At 45.5% G+C, this 14,465-nt stretch overlaps 1 protein-coding gene across 1 annotated transcript in view; it reads left to right on the forward strand.

Annotated features, from left to right (window-relative positions):
• The window catches only part of HMCN2 (hemicentin 2), a 377,259-nt gene that overhangs the window by 108,056 nt on the left and 254,738 nt on the right, over positions 1-14,465 (forward strand). Inside the window, exons 13-15 of the mRNA XM_082263033.1 lie at positions 1,224-1,351; positions 1,435-1,548; positions 5,793-5,942. Coding sequence (XP_082119159.1) covers positions 1,224-1,351; positions 1,435-1,548; positions 5,793-5,942 — 392 coding nt within the window. The remainder of the gene's footprint in view (positions 1-1,223; positions 1,352-1,434; positions 1,549-5,792; positions 5,943-14,465) is intronic.

Consider the following 14,465-nt stretch of genomic DNA (forward strand, 5'->3'; position numbering starts at 1 on the left):
TTGGACACTAATGTGGGGACTGTGATTGTAGGCAGCATTAATTCTCAGTGTGATTGGGAACAGCATAGTACTGCGCATGCGCGAGATTTCGCGCCGCATTCAGTAAGACTAAACCAGGAAGAAGGGAAGACAACTGTACACAGCGGCTTAAGGACACCCCAGCAAAGATGGCGGCGCTCAGTATACGTTTTTATAAGTACGAATTTCTCATATCTATAATACTATTACAATGTATATGTCATGGATATGCAATAATGTCTGGTAGCTTACCTGTTCCTCATGTCTGCATTAAGGGCCAGACTCTTCCTTCTGGCTGCTTTTATCACCTCTACTTCCTGTTCCTGGCCCGCCCAGGTCATCACAGGAAGCCTATATTAACCAGCGCACTGCAGGCCTGCCTTGCTGTTCAACAGTATTAGTTCCTGTTTCCCGTGTGCTTGAAACTACTCCTCTGTGTACCGACTTTGGCTTGTCTCTGACTATTCCTATTTGCCTGTTACCCTGACCTTTGGCCTGTCCATTGACGACCCTTGTCTGCCTGTTACCCCGACCTCGGCTTACCCTTCACCATTCTGTGTGTCCTGAGTGGCTGCTTCCCTTCTCTCCCTACGGAGCGTGACCTGGGGGACCCCAGGGGCCGCGACCTGGGCCCAGCTGCAGCGAAGTCCATCCTCACCACTAGAGGCCCTGGTGAACACCTGCTGGGTCTTAGACTCCACGCCCTGGGAAATCTTGGGTTCACGTTCCGGTCCATCCGCAGCAGTTTGCTATAGGGTTCACTACCTTGCGCTGCACCCCTGCCTCCAACAGGGTGCAGTTGTCACCTGGCCATAGGTGACCTGACAGTATAATGCATGCTTAGCCAATACATTGAAGGCGATAGATAGCAATATGGGCAGTATTTAAAAAAAAAAAAAACTATTTGGAGGCAGGAATGCTTTAAATCAAGCTTTTGTTTTACTAGTGATTTAAATCCTGATTTAATTTTGTGATTTAAATCGAGTTGATTGAAATAAAATCCACCCTGATTTACATGTTTCTAAAATAAAAGGACCATGCATTCCCTTTAAAAGCTGTCAAGAAAGATTAGATACAGAAATAGCCTCATAGAATGTGTTTTGTGTTCATAGGATCATTAGGGGTTTGAATTGACAAACAGAATTAAATTAAGTAAGAAGAACCCTACTTTAATATGATTCTCTGTTTTTTTCTTTGTATTACAGACACACAATACTTGAGGGTAACATCCTACTGATTAGGGACACGAGCCAGGAGGATTCTGGGAATTACAGTTGTGTGGCTTCCAATGATTTAGGGACAGATGTGCAGTCAGTAACTCTAGTATACACGGGTAAGTGCTTAGCTCTAAAGCCTTCCTATTGGGTGGCTCTTTAAATGGAACATTAGATTAATCCTGACAATTATATTTGGCAGAACGTCCAAAAGCCACTGCTGTAAAGCCTTCACTGCAGGTGCCCATAGGAGAGGACGCCATGTTAGAATGTAGCACTGATGGGCTGCCTGAGCCACTGGTCATATGGTACAAAGGTAAGAGCCATGTTTTTCATGCTACAACCTGTGTGTGTTGATTTTCTAAAATGACAATGATTTTCCTAAACTGCACCAAATAGTTTCTGGACCAGTAAAATATGTACGATCATATACATGCATTGTGTTTTGGGTTCAGTCCCATAGATTTTATTTCTATCTGTATCCCTTTGAGGGAGATTTCCTCTTACTGATGTAGCACCCTCCTAGGTAAGTGCTAGGTAAAAGCTTATCAGGGGAGCCTGATCGGTAGTTTTGCCTGTTACATGTGTCCATGTGTGATTCATTTGGTCTGAGGGAGTGTCCCCACTGTATCCAATAAGGGAGCCTGTTGGACAGTGGAGGAAACCCAGCCAGTGACACTGTCACGTACCTGATCCGAGGCCGAGATGCAGAGAGGGCTCCCCTTGCGGCTGAGTGCGGCACACCCCTGGGGTTGAGACAGAGGGTGTAGCGCCCACAGAAGCACTGGTTGCCGGCAGGATCCTGATGGTAGACAGGCGGTCTCTAGCAGAGTGCTGGGCAGGAATACACCGGACAGTCCAAGGAGGAACCAGGAACAACCAGGCAGTAGGTGTAAGACCGGCCGGGGGTCGGCAGGAAGCTGCAACAGGTGCAAGCCAAAGGTATAGCAGTAAGGCCCGGAGCAGACAAGTCCGTGAGAAAGCCGAGATCAGGTACTGGAGGGCAGGGAGACAGGAAGCAAGTCTATGGGCTAAGCCGAGGTCAGATAACAGGAGAGCCAAACTGGAGCAGGGATGGTCAGACAAAGCCAAGGGTCAAAGCCAGGAGAGAGAGCAGACAGGTCAGGGACAAGCCGGGTCAAACTGGAATCCAGGAAGTAGCAAACGCTCAGGACACAGGAGGAGCTGAAGACAATCCAGCAATTTGATGGGCTGAGCAGAGTCCTTTTATAGGCCAGTGAATCCATTGAGGCCCCTGAGTCCATTGCGGCCATGGGAAGTACTGGCAAAATTGCCAGTTGTAGCACAGCCATTTCTCTGACAGACACACAGGCTTTTATGGCTGTCCCATTTGGTGGGCACAACCGGAGTGCATCCTGGGATTGGTGATAAAGGCACATGTGACAGGGCGTCAGAGGCGTAACTAGAACCTTCAGGGCCCTGATGCAAAAAACCATGAAGGGCCCCCCAGACCCCTGGCCGGGGCCCTTACCTTCAAGCCCAGGGCTCTTCCCACTAATCCTGGGGCTCTTTACACTCGTTGCATGGCCTTTTATTACGGTCCCACAGCAGGATTCTTTCACAAGTTCTGCAGTGGGCCCCCTTCCTGCAATCTTGTGGGCCCCCTTCCTGCAATCTTGGGGCCTCCCCACAGTGGTGCAATGCCAGGGTCCAGTCGCAAGTGTGACCTTTGCGATCCTGGAAGTTCTCCCACTGGTTTGCTACCGGGCCCCCTGGAGCATGGGGCCCGGTAGCGATTGCAACCCCTGCAACCCCTGTAGTTTCGCCCCTGCAGGGCGTCTTTGGGCGGGAAGCCAGGTCCCAGGAGGAGGGTGACGGCTGTCTCTCCTCCTGTCAGCAAGGAAGGTGGTCACAGGCAATCGGCCTAGTGAGCCAGAGTGTGGTGCTGAGCCAGGAGGTCCAGGATACTGATAGTGGAGTTGAAGGCAGAGCAACCTGAGGAAAAAAAGTGTCCGTGATTACCAGGGAGCTTGCCAAGGGTCTGCCCAGGAAGGGGACCACTCCAGTGAGGGTCATTGGACAAGAGTTAGCACACACAGCAAGTAAGAAAGGGGGTGCCAAGTTTAGGACCCTGAAGTTTCAACACAACAGGATCAATATCACTATCTTCACTTCAGTGGCAGAGTGAAGCAGCGGCCTTGCCGCATACTCTACAGATAGATGTCCTCTACATTGTGCATAGTTCAAGTTGGAGTATCCCACTCATCCCTTCTCCCATCCAAGTTCTAAAATAAAACACACAAAAAACCAAATCCCCTGGACTGTTCATTGCCTGAGCCAAGTTTTAAAGTGATAGGATTTTACAGACTGTTGCTATGGGTAACCCTGGGGAATCCAATCTCAGCAGCTCCCAAGGGGACAGTGCTACACTTACAATGTTACAGATGGAACAGAAAGATAAACCCAAGATCTCCAAGGCCTCCTATTGGCCGTGGTATTAGTCATGATGATCTACATCAGGCATAAGAAGGGGTCTTCCACTTTCTATTAATTGTGCAAATCAATCAGCGCTGTCATGTGCAATTAAATGTCTCACCAACAATAATAATAATAAGAAGAAATAATGAACTGGCTAAATTGCAAGCTATGCGTTATAACAACACCTGTTCAGAGCAATATATAGCAAAAAATGCAGCGCAAATTCAAAAATCAATCAATAAATCAACTGTGCTAAGCATAAAAGTCCAAAATGAAAGTGTTCCAAGTGTAGATGAATTAAACATGAAACTCCATGACATTTGTGCCCCACCACCAATACAAAACACTATAGGGAACACATGGGAGGCTTAAACCAGAGGGGGTATTTAGTTCTCAACTATTTTTTATCCAAGGGTCAGAAAGAACTACTTCACAAGAAGAGCTAACTGCAATAGCAGCATTCCTAACACGGGAGAGGTTATCTAATAGCCAGAAGATTTGGTGGCTTTTCCTAGAAAATACCACGTACTGGGTGGACACCATTAGGTTAAGCCGCTTCTTTAACCACTTGCCGACCGCCGCACGACTATTTACTGCGGCGGTCAGCCCCTCACAGGCAGAGCGACGTAGTACTACGTCGCTAGCCTGTGAGGGTCTAGGGAGCGAGCGTGCGCCCCCGGAGGCGCACTCCCGCGTGGTCACGGACCCCCCCCCGCGCGTGTGACTGGCGGACCCGAGGGAGAGGGAGAAAGGCAGGCGGCTAATGTAAACAAGCTGCCTGTCATTCTCCACTGTTTATGAACGGTGATCATACGGTTCTACTATGTAGGACCGTTGATCACTGTTCATACACCTCAAGCCACAGCCAATCACAGTTAGAATCACGCCCCTAGGGACACACATAACCCCTCCCTCTCAAAAAAGTTAACCCCTTCACTGCCAGTGTAATTTTAGAGTAACAGTGCATATGTATAGCACTGATTACTGTAGAAATGTCACTGGTAACCCCAAAAGTGTCAAAAATGTCAGTCAAGGGTCCGATCTGTCCGCTGCAATGTCGCAGTCCCGCAAAAAAATAGCAGATCGCCGCCATTACGCGTTAAAAAAAAACCCACCAAAAATGACAGAAATCTTTCCCTTAGTTAGTAAACGCGATAACTTTTGCGAAACCAATCAAAATACGCTTATTGTGATTTTTTTTTTACCAAACATAGGTAGCAGAAAACAAATTGGCCAAAAACTTAAAAAAAATAAGATTTTTACATTTTTTTGGGGGGAATTTCATATAAAAAAATGGGAAAAATATTGTTATTTTCGCAAAATTGTCGCTCTTTTTTTGTTTATAGCGCATGATCAAAAAATCGCACAGGTGATCAAATACCACCAAAAGAAAGCTCTGTTTGTGGGGAAAAAAAGAACGTCAAAGTCATTTAGGTAGAGCTTAGCACGACCGCGCAATTGTCCATTAAAGTCACGCAGTGCCGAATCGCAAAATACCCCCTGGTCAGGAAGGGGGTAAAATCTTCCGGGGCTTAAGTGGTTAAAGGACAGTCAAAGATGACTAAAGCCTTAACGTAAAACCCTGAACCCTAATCATTTTGACTTCCAACAGCCACCCCAAGTGCTGACCTTGTGTCAACAAGGTCCATCACAACCTTGTCAAAGCAACTTCTCTCTCTTGTTAGTGGACCCAACAACCTAGTCTTTAGCTCACTATTCATGCCGCATACACCCTGGACATGTGTTGTCAGCTGTCTGACTTGATATCTGGTAGATACTCAATCCAAAATGTCTCAGAAGAGAGTGCATATGCACCCAACTCAATGGTGTAGTGTTCCAGGTGTCAAGCAAGTCAACTCACACACACACCCCCTCCACCTCCATGACAATAGTACCAATACTTTTAGTTTTGCAGTGAAATACCCTGGTAGCAATATATGACATGCACTAAAAGGAAGCTCACTTCCTGTGGTCATTGCCATTCCACCCACTGAGAGAAACCTTAAAAGCCTGATAATGCTAACACCATGACAAACTTTAATATCATAATGCCAATGCAGGTAGACATTACATGTACCTTAGGCCATTGTTGAATTCATAATGGTTGTGATGTGATTTCAGGTGACAAGGAAGTAACAGGCCTTATTAGTGGCTCCCATGGTGGGACTCTGACATTGCAGGAAGTGACAGCGGAGGATGCTGGGGAATACACTTGTGTGGCCTCTAATGAGGCAGGAACATCATCTGATATCATCCACGTAGAGGTTGGCGGTAAGTAAACCCGGTTATTCTTCATTCCTTAGCCTCATAGATTGTGTAAATTTGTGAATCTGAGCATCCTTACCTGTATAGCGAGCTTTACTGAAAAAAGTAAAGCTGTAAAAACTGAGCTATTGCTGGTTAGAGGACAATTAGATAAGATTGAGTGTAACATTTAGCCATTTATTTTCTTTCACGTAAAATCATATGCCGGTCACGCTCATACAATCTCCAAAGAACCTTCTGATAACTGTCTAACATTTATTTTTCATGGCTTTTTTCTTCCAAAACGTTTAGACGTTTACATGTTCAAAAAGCTTCCAAGTCCCTTGGCATCCCCTCGAAAACCTGGTGCCTACGGCTGCTCGTCTTTGTAACATCGTTAGCAAGGACTTTTCAAAGCCTTGTGTGAAGGCCCCAATATTACAGCCTTCGTACTCTTGAGTTGCAGGCCTACATATATTAATGCTCTGCTCTCCCTCGCATGGGCAGTGAAGGAATAAAATCCCTCTATTGAAGTGGAAAATACCTTTGTCTCTGAATAGAATCTAATTTGTAATTCTCGTCTCTCTGTATTCATGACCAAATTTCCTGGTGCTACCGTCTCTGACCCGGCTGGAAACACTTTTCTAACTTCTGTCTCTCCCTCGGGGTTCATTGCTTCTCCTCCAGCATGGGATGGTTCATGTCATTTAGGCTGCTTTTGTAATCTGAGGCTTTAAAGGCTGCTTAAAGATAATTGCAATGCTCTGATCAAGACTTTAGAAGTGATGGGTATATTATTCTCTAATGTAAAAACATGACAATGACGTCATCGGCTGCATGCAATATAAATATCTCCTAAATGGTGCAAGTTTAGGAGATATTTACAGTACCTATAGGTAAGCCTTATCATAGGTTTACCTATAGGTACAAGTTATAAAAGTGGGTTTACAACCACTTTAAGCTTGCTTTTGTACCATTATGGGAGTGCTGGTCCTAATGGCTGGTCCATTTTAGGAAAGAGGACAGGACAGACCTATAAAAAATCGAAAATACTTGCAACATGTAAACATCTCTTGTAATAGAAATAAGCAGTGCAGGTCCTCTTTAATGTGAGATCTAGGGTCAAAAAGATCTCACACCTCACATCTACCCTTAAAAGCAAAAAAAAAAAAGCAAGAAAAAAAATGGGCCCCTTAAGGCCGTTGGGCGGAAGGGACATATGACGTCTCTCCGGTTTTCAAAGGCCATAGAGTCGAGTGGGGGGCAATCTTACCCTGTTTCGACTTCCTGACTGGGACATGGACCGACCGAATCGTTTTTCCCGCTACCGACGGCTCCGGTAAACGGGGAAAACAACCGTGAAATGGCGGCCAAGAAAAAAAAAATGGGCCCTTTAAGACCGTTGGGGGGAAGCGACGTATGATGTCGCTCTGGTCCTCCTAGGCCATAGAGTCGAGTGGGGACCATCTTGCCCTCTTTCGACTTCCTGCCTGGGACATGGACGGACTGGATTGTTTTGCCGACCGCTCCGGCGCACGGGGAAAACAACCGGGAAGTCGCGGGGGGGGGGGGGGGGGGACCTCTCCCGCCACCCAAAAAAGTGATTCCGTGGCGAATCCACCACTGGGACCACTTTTATGTTAAAGAACACCGCCCTGTAAAAAAATACTGGGGTTATGGCAGCTATTCCGGGAGATCCGGAAGTGGGTAAAGTAACGCAGTGCCATATTGCAAAAAATGGCCTGGTTATGAAGGGGGTAAGCATTTCCCTATACCATACTGCCGCCCCTTGGTGCAAATTGATGAGTATGATGAGCATCTCCTCCGGGGAACATCCCTCACGTGATTCTGGTGTGAGAAATGACGTCAGACATGAGCGAACTCCATCTCACGCAGAGCAAACTGGATCTTCTAGGGTGGTGGGCGTGGCAGACACAGGAGTGACAGGAGGACTTAGGACAGACAGCGGGTGTTTGGTGGACCGGTCTGGTGGTGAGTTATGGAAGTAGATAACCATATAAATACCGTAATATTTATATAAAATAATGGATGTGGGGGCCTTTTGTTGGGGGGTGACTTTTTTTTTTTTTTGGGGTGGGGGGGCACAGCATTTCATTCTAGATCCCAGGCAGCACAATGTCTTGGGCCAGCCTTGCTTTACACTGCTTGCATTTTTGGTATCGTTTACATGTGTTTAGTGCTCAGCTTTATGGCAAATTCACCTGCAAGGTCTCTCTGGCAAAAGATTTTGCCCAAGCCTAAAAACAAGGAGTTTTTGTTGCTTGTTTCTATGGTATCTGCTTTTAGGCCCTTTTGTAGCAAAAACAGGCGCATTTATAACATCCATGTTAGTGGAAGACTATTTATGGGTTTCATCCTGGCCCCACTTTACAATGTGACGCTGGACGTTTTATAACATTTTATTGCTTTCCAGTTAGCATGCTGCCTGCCTTTCGCTACCAAAGCAATTGGGATGTCAAAGCTTCACTTTCACTGCAGAATTTGGACATGGCCTCCGTCTATCATCCGCCTGTGTAATCTCCTGACAATAACAAACATCTTCCAGCCTTGTTCCTGTGTCTAATCCACAAGGTACAGCTGGAAAATGCTTTAGAGGCTGTAATGGTAGACTTGTAACCGCTTGATGAAAGAAGAAACTTAGCCCTGGGGGGGCACCCAGACATTACAGGCCCATTAGGAGAAGAAGGGGCTAGTTCAGAAGGACGTGAATACCTCAACAGGCATTTAAAGACCCCAGACAGATTTGGAATACACGCATTTTTGTTACCAACGTATAATATTAGAATGAGAAATTGAGTATTAGGGAGAGGAAGGGCCATTCCATGGGGCACATATAACACATTGGCTTCTACAAAACGCCTGAGCGACACTTGTCTCTGGCTGTCCAAACAGTGGCGCAGCGTGGGTTGTCAGCGCCCGGGGCAAGGCAAGTAATTTGCGCCCCCTAACCTGCGGACTTTTAGTACTCCCCGAGTCCCTTCCTACAATAGTACTGACCAGCCTGATTCCTATACTGACCTACCAGTCCACTACGCTAACATACCTGATTCCTGTACTGGCCACTACATTGACCTACCTGTCCCCGACATTGACCCTTACAATGACCTACCTGATTCCTACCTGACCACTACACTGCCCACTACACTACACTGCCCACTACACAGAGGACACCACCGCGTCATCGAGCCCTTGCCCCCCCTGCACCTCCCACGCTACGCTACTGTGTCCAAATGCACATTGAAGCAGCTCTTCTACTCACTCCTTGAAAGCTGAACTCTAGTTTCTTCAATGCATTATAGATCTTCATTTTATTGGTTGTTAGTGGAAAAGGAGCCTCTTACATTTGTGTTCAGTGGACATGGGCCCCTTTAGATTGGTGGTGTTTGAGAGAAGGATCCCTTTAGACTGATGGCCATTGGGTTGGGACTTTTCTACATTTGAGGCCAGCAGTCCCCTAAGTCCACTGGTAAGTCAGTAAGTCCCCTATTACAATGGTAAGTCAGCAAGTCCCCTGTTACACTGGTAAGTCAATACATCCCATATTACACTGGTAAATCAGTGTGTCCCCCTATTACACTAGTAATTCAGTAAGTACCCTATTACACTGGTAAGTCAGTAGTTCCCCCATTACACTGGTAAGTCAGTAGTTCCCCCATTACACTGGTAAGTCAGTAGTTCCCCTATTACACTGGTAAGTCAGTAGTTCCCCTATTACACTGGTAAGTCAGTAGTCTCCTATTACACTGGTAAGTCAGTAGTTCCCCTATTACACTGGTAAGTCAGTAGTTCCCCTATTACACTGGTAAGTCAGTAGTTCCCCTATTACACTGGTAAGTAAAAAAAAAAAAAAAAACAGCATGGGGATCTCCCCAATCCATTCCAGGCCCTTTGGGTCTGATATGGATTTTTATGGGGAACTTCGTGCCAAAATTAAAAAAAAAATGGCATGGATTCTATCTATGAAAATCTATACCAGACCCTTATCCTTATCCAAGCATGCAGCCCGGCAAGTCAGGAAAGAGACAAGCAAGTCCCCTTCCCTCCCTTCCCTTCTGAACCATACCAGGCCACATGCCCTCAACATGCCCTCCCCAAAGCACCTTGTCCCTATGTCGATGAGGACAAGGGCCTCTTCCTCTTGTGGGGCTGCGGGGGGGGGGGGGGGGACTTAGTACCCCTTCTCATTCACCAAAAAAAATATCGTAAGTAAATAAAAACACAAACACGGTTTTGGACAAGTCTTTTATATAAATAAAAACATGTCCCCCCGATGTAAATCCAGTGTCAATCATGATGAATGCCGAGCCGCACACAAAAAAAAAAAAAAAAACACTGCTCGCTGAACACGAGGAGACACTCACAATTAAACAGGTACTATTGGAGAATGAATAGGGATACTATTTACCCCATACTCATTTGCATGGGGGGGGGGGTAGGATCTGGGGGCCTCCCTTATTAAACCATAACCCCTCACATCTTCACAACCGCCAGGCCAAAGTTATGGGGAAGAGGCCCTTGTCCTCATCAACATGGAGACAAGGTGCTTTAGGGAGGAGCCCCCCTCCCCCAAAGCATTGCCCCATGTTGAGGGCATGAAGCCTGGTATAGTTCGGGCGGGGGGGGGGGGTGCTCATTTTAAGCGTCTAGTATGGATTTTGGGGGGGAACCTCAAGCCATTTTTTTATTTTTTTTATTTTTTTTATTTTGGCATGGGGGTTTTCCTCAAAATTTTGAAGGGCCTGCTATGGACTTGGGTGAGGCGCTGTTTTTTAATAAAGTTTTTTTAAAAAGAGGAAATCCCACTGACAGCAGATGAGTCATGGTTGTTAGGGACGCAGCGGCTGCCCGCTGCTTAACAACCAGCTATTATTTACGATGAAATTGTTTTCTGTCCGAAAATAGAATAAAAATTTTGGAAAACATTTTTCAAATCCACCCGGTATAAAAGATATAGGAAACAAATCCAGAAGAAACAAAACTAAGTCCCAAAACAAACCAGACCAACACAAGGAATGCAAAGAAACAAAATATCAACCTAGCGAATGCATCCAAAACGAAATCAAAATTTCTGGCGTGCAAATATCTGGTATCAGCAGTAGAGTGACAGATTATCCAGCAAACCCGTTACTTGGTTCTGAACAGACAAAAACTGTGTATCGGTCCTAAGGCTGGCCACAAATGTCAGGTTTATAGCAAGCACCGCTCCTGATTAAGAGTATTGCTTGTGGCAATCAGGTTTGTTATCTTCCAGGGGACCTTAGCATTGACACTTAGTACATGCCAACTATTAGACCCCGTTCACATCAGCGCAATTTGACAGGTCAAATCGCATGTCAAATTGAAGCCTATTGCAATGGGAGTGTCCCAATCAGCCGACTTTGCAACGCCACACCGATTTCAAAAAGTAGCTCTAGCACTACTTTTGGCGACATCGGGGGCGACTTCAATAGACATCTGTGCATGAACTCACACAGATGTCTTTCAAGTCCTCCCCAAAGTCGGACTGAAATGCGGCTTTGAAATCGTGTGAGTTCAGGTGAAGTTTCTCGATTTCAATGCTAAGATATGAAAGCCTTCACACAAACTGGGCCCACAATGGCATCATGCAAAAATTGAGAGGATAATCAAGCAGGAAGCAAGTTATATCCAGGCATCAAATGCTACCTTAGATAGACACAATTTGTGTGAAGGATTTTAGATGTTGTGGAGGGACTAGGCAGGGTTCAAAAAGCCTCAGTGATCTTTGATTAAGTTTTTCGCACTGGTCTCCAATGTGGCAGCCGAAATTGAACACCCATGTGGCAACCATTGCTTGGCCTTCCTTATCAAGAAGGAGATGCTCCTGAAGAAACTTCTCTCAGTCTTTGTTGTGGAGGGACTAGGCAAGGTTCAAAGAGCCTCAGTGATCTTTGATTAAGTTTTGTGCTGGTCTCCAATGTGGCAGCAGAAATTGAACAACCACATGGCGACCATTGATTGGCCTTCCTTATCAAGAAGGAGATGCTCCTGAAGAAACCTTCTCTCAGTCTTTGTTGTGGAGGGACTAGGCAAGGTTCAAAGAGTCTCAATAATCTTTGATTAAGTTTTGCACTGGTCTCCAATGTGGCAGCAGAAATCGAACAACCACTTTGTTGAGGGACTAGGCAGGGTTCAAAGAGCCTCAGTGATCTTTGATTAAGTTTTGTGCTGGTCTCCAATATGGCAGCCGAAATTGAACACCCACATGGCAACCATTGCTTGGCTTTCCTTATTAAGAAGTAGATGCTCCTGAAGAAACTTCTTTCAGTCCTTGTTGTGGAGGGACTAGGCAAGGTTCAAAGAGTCTCAATAATCTTTGATTAAGTTTTGCACTGGTCTCCAATGTGGCAGCCGAAATTGAACACCCACATGGCAACCATTGCTTGGCCTTCGTTTTCAAGAAGGAGATGCTCCTGAAGAAACTTCTTTCAGTCCTTGTTGTGGAGGGACTAGGCAAGGTTCAAAGAGCCTCAATAATCTTTGATTAAGTTTTGCACTGGTCTCCAATGTGGCAGCCGAAATTGAACAACCACATGGCAACCATTGCTTGGCCTTCCTTATCAAGAATGAGATGGTCTAGTAGAAACTTCTCTCAGTCCTTGTTGGATAGCGACCAGTCAGTAACCTGCTCACATACTGTTCTGGGAAATCGCCTTTCTAGGACCATTCTTCAAATTTATCACAGTACTAATCGTGTACAATCCATCCTTTTAGATTGATCCCCTTTCGCTTAACGAGTATATTTCTTTATATTACACAGGAAGTCAGAACAAAGGCTTAGTGCTACGTTTATCCGTCTAGCTCTTTGGTTTATTTGATGCCATGGATACCATTGCTGCATAATAAACCATGTCAAGTTGTTACTCTATAATTCCTTCTGCCATTGTTCTTGATGTCTGATTAAATTATAAGCGCTAAGGCTCCTTCTCAGCCCACCATGATCCCACTTAACTCTGATATTATTTTCCACTTCTCCGCACGGCTACCGAGCTTTTTGTTCCCAGCTCCCAGAGGAGACGTTTTCATGTTTGAGACGAAGGAGCCTCTCGATCTTAGTAGTCTTCGATGTCATGTTTTGCGCTAATCTCTTCCACACATTTTCATCCGTAGTGTTTCCTGTTTCCTATGCTTTCTCCAGAAATTCCACCGTAGCTGTGTCATGATTCAGCTGCCTGGCCTTATGTTGTCAGACTTTTCTTAGATGTTCAGATAGGACTGGCCAATGTCAATTTCACCCCTGCAGAACTGCTAGTCAGCTTGTGCTGTGCTTCCAGTGTAGACGCCTTCATGGACATATAAAGGCCGAGAGCTATTGTCTGTTCAGACATGGAAGTTTTTATTCTATTATATAAAATGCATTTCTTTTCATTTTGACTACCCTGCAGATGCATACAATGTGGATACTTACAGTATATGTCCATATTTATGTTCCTTAAACACTTCTGGACCGGAAGTATTTGCCCCCTTAATGACCAGGCCATTTTTTGCGATTCGGCACTACGTTATTTTAACGGACGATTACGCGGTCGTGCCCAAATAAAATTGATATCCTTTTTTCCCCACAAATAGAGCTTTCTTTTGGTAGTATTTGATCACCTGTGCGACAATATTTTTCACTTTCTGCTATATAACATTCCCCCCAAAAAAAATTTTAAATCAAAATGTTTTTACATTTTAGGGCGATTTGTTTTCTGCTACATATTTTTGGTAAAAATAAAAAAAATTGCAATCAGCGTATTTTGATTGGTTTACGCAAAAGTTATCGCATCTACTAACTACGCGAAAGATTTATGTCATTTTTATTGTTTTTTTTTTTTTAACTAGTAATGGCGGCGATCTGCGTTTTTTTTGTATAATCAATTTGTATTGAGAAAAAAGTTGCAATAACAAACAATGCAGTACATAAACAAAGGAAAAAGAAGACCCAACACAGTACAAACAGGCTGATCTGCGACATTGCGGCGGACAGATCGAACCCCTAAATTACATTTTTGACACTTTTGGGGGGACCAGTGACATTACTACAGTAATCAGTGCTAAAAATATGCACTGTTACTGTAATTTTGACACTGGCAGGAAAGGGGTTAACACTGTGGGTGATCAAGGGGTTAAATGTGAGCCTAGGGGAGTGATTCTAAATGTATGGGGGGGGGCTTATGGAATGAACATAGAGACCTGTGATCCTATATACAGGCACTCTGTGATCATTCCAAAGAGAAGAACGGTCTGCTGTGTTTACAACAGCTGACCGTTCTCTCTCAGCGGGGAGCAATCGCGGGTGCCAGGCAGCAATCGGAGCCGCCTGCCCCGTGCATCGGAGTCCCCGCTGCCGAGTGGGGGCGGAAGCGCGCCAGCGGCGGCGCGCGCTCGCCCCCTAGCTGCAGGTGCATGACCGACATAGCCCTACATTGGTTCGCGCAGAAGGGCCAGCCTGCTGCAGTATATCTGCGGCGGGCGGTCCGGAAGCAGTTCAACGGGTAACTCCATTTTTGTGGGGAGAAAAAAAAAGCA

The sequence above is a fragment of the Pelophylax lessonae genome (genome assembly GCF_965119305.1).
Source record: "Pelophylax lessonae genome assembly, chromosome: 7".
Taxonomy (NCBI): Eukaryota; Metazoa; Chordata; class Amphibia; order Anura; family Ranidae; genus Pelophylax; species Pelophylax lessonae.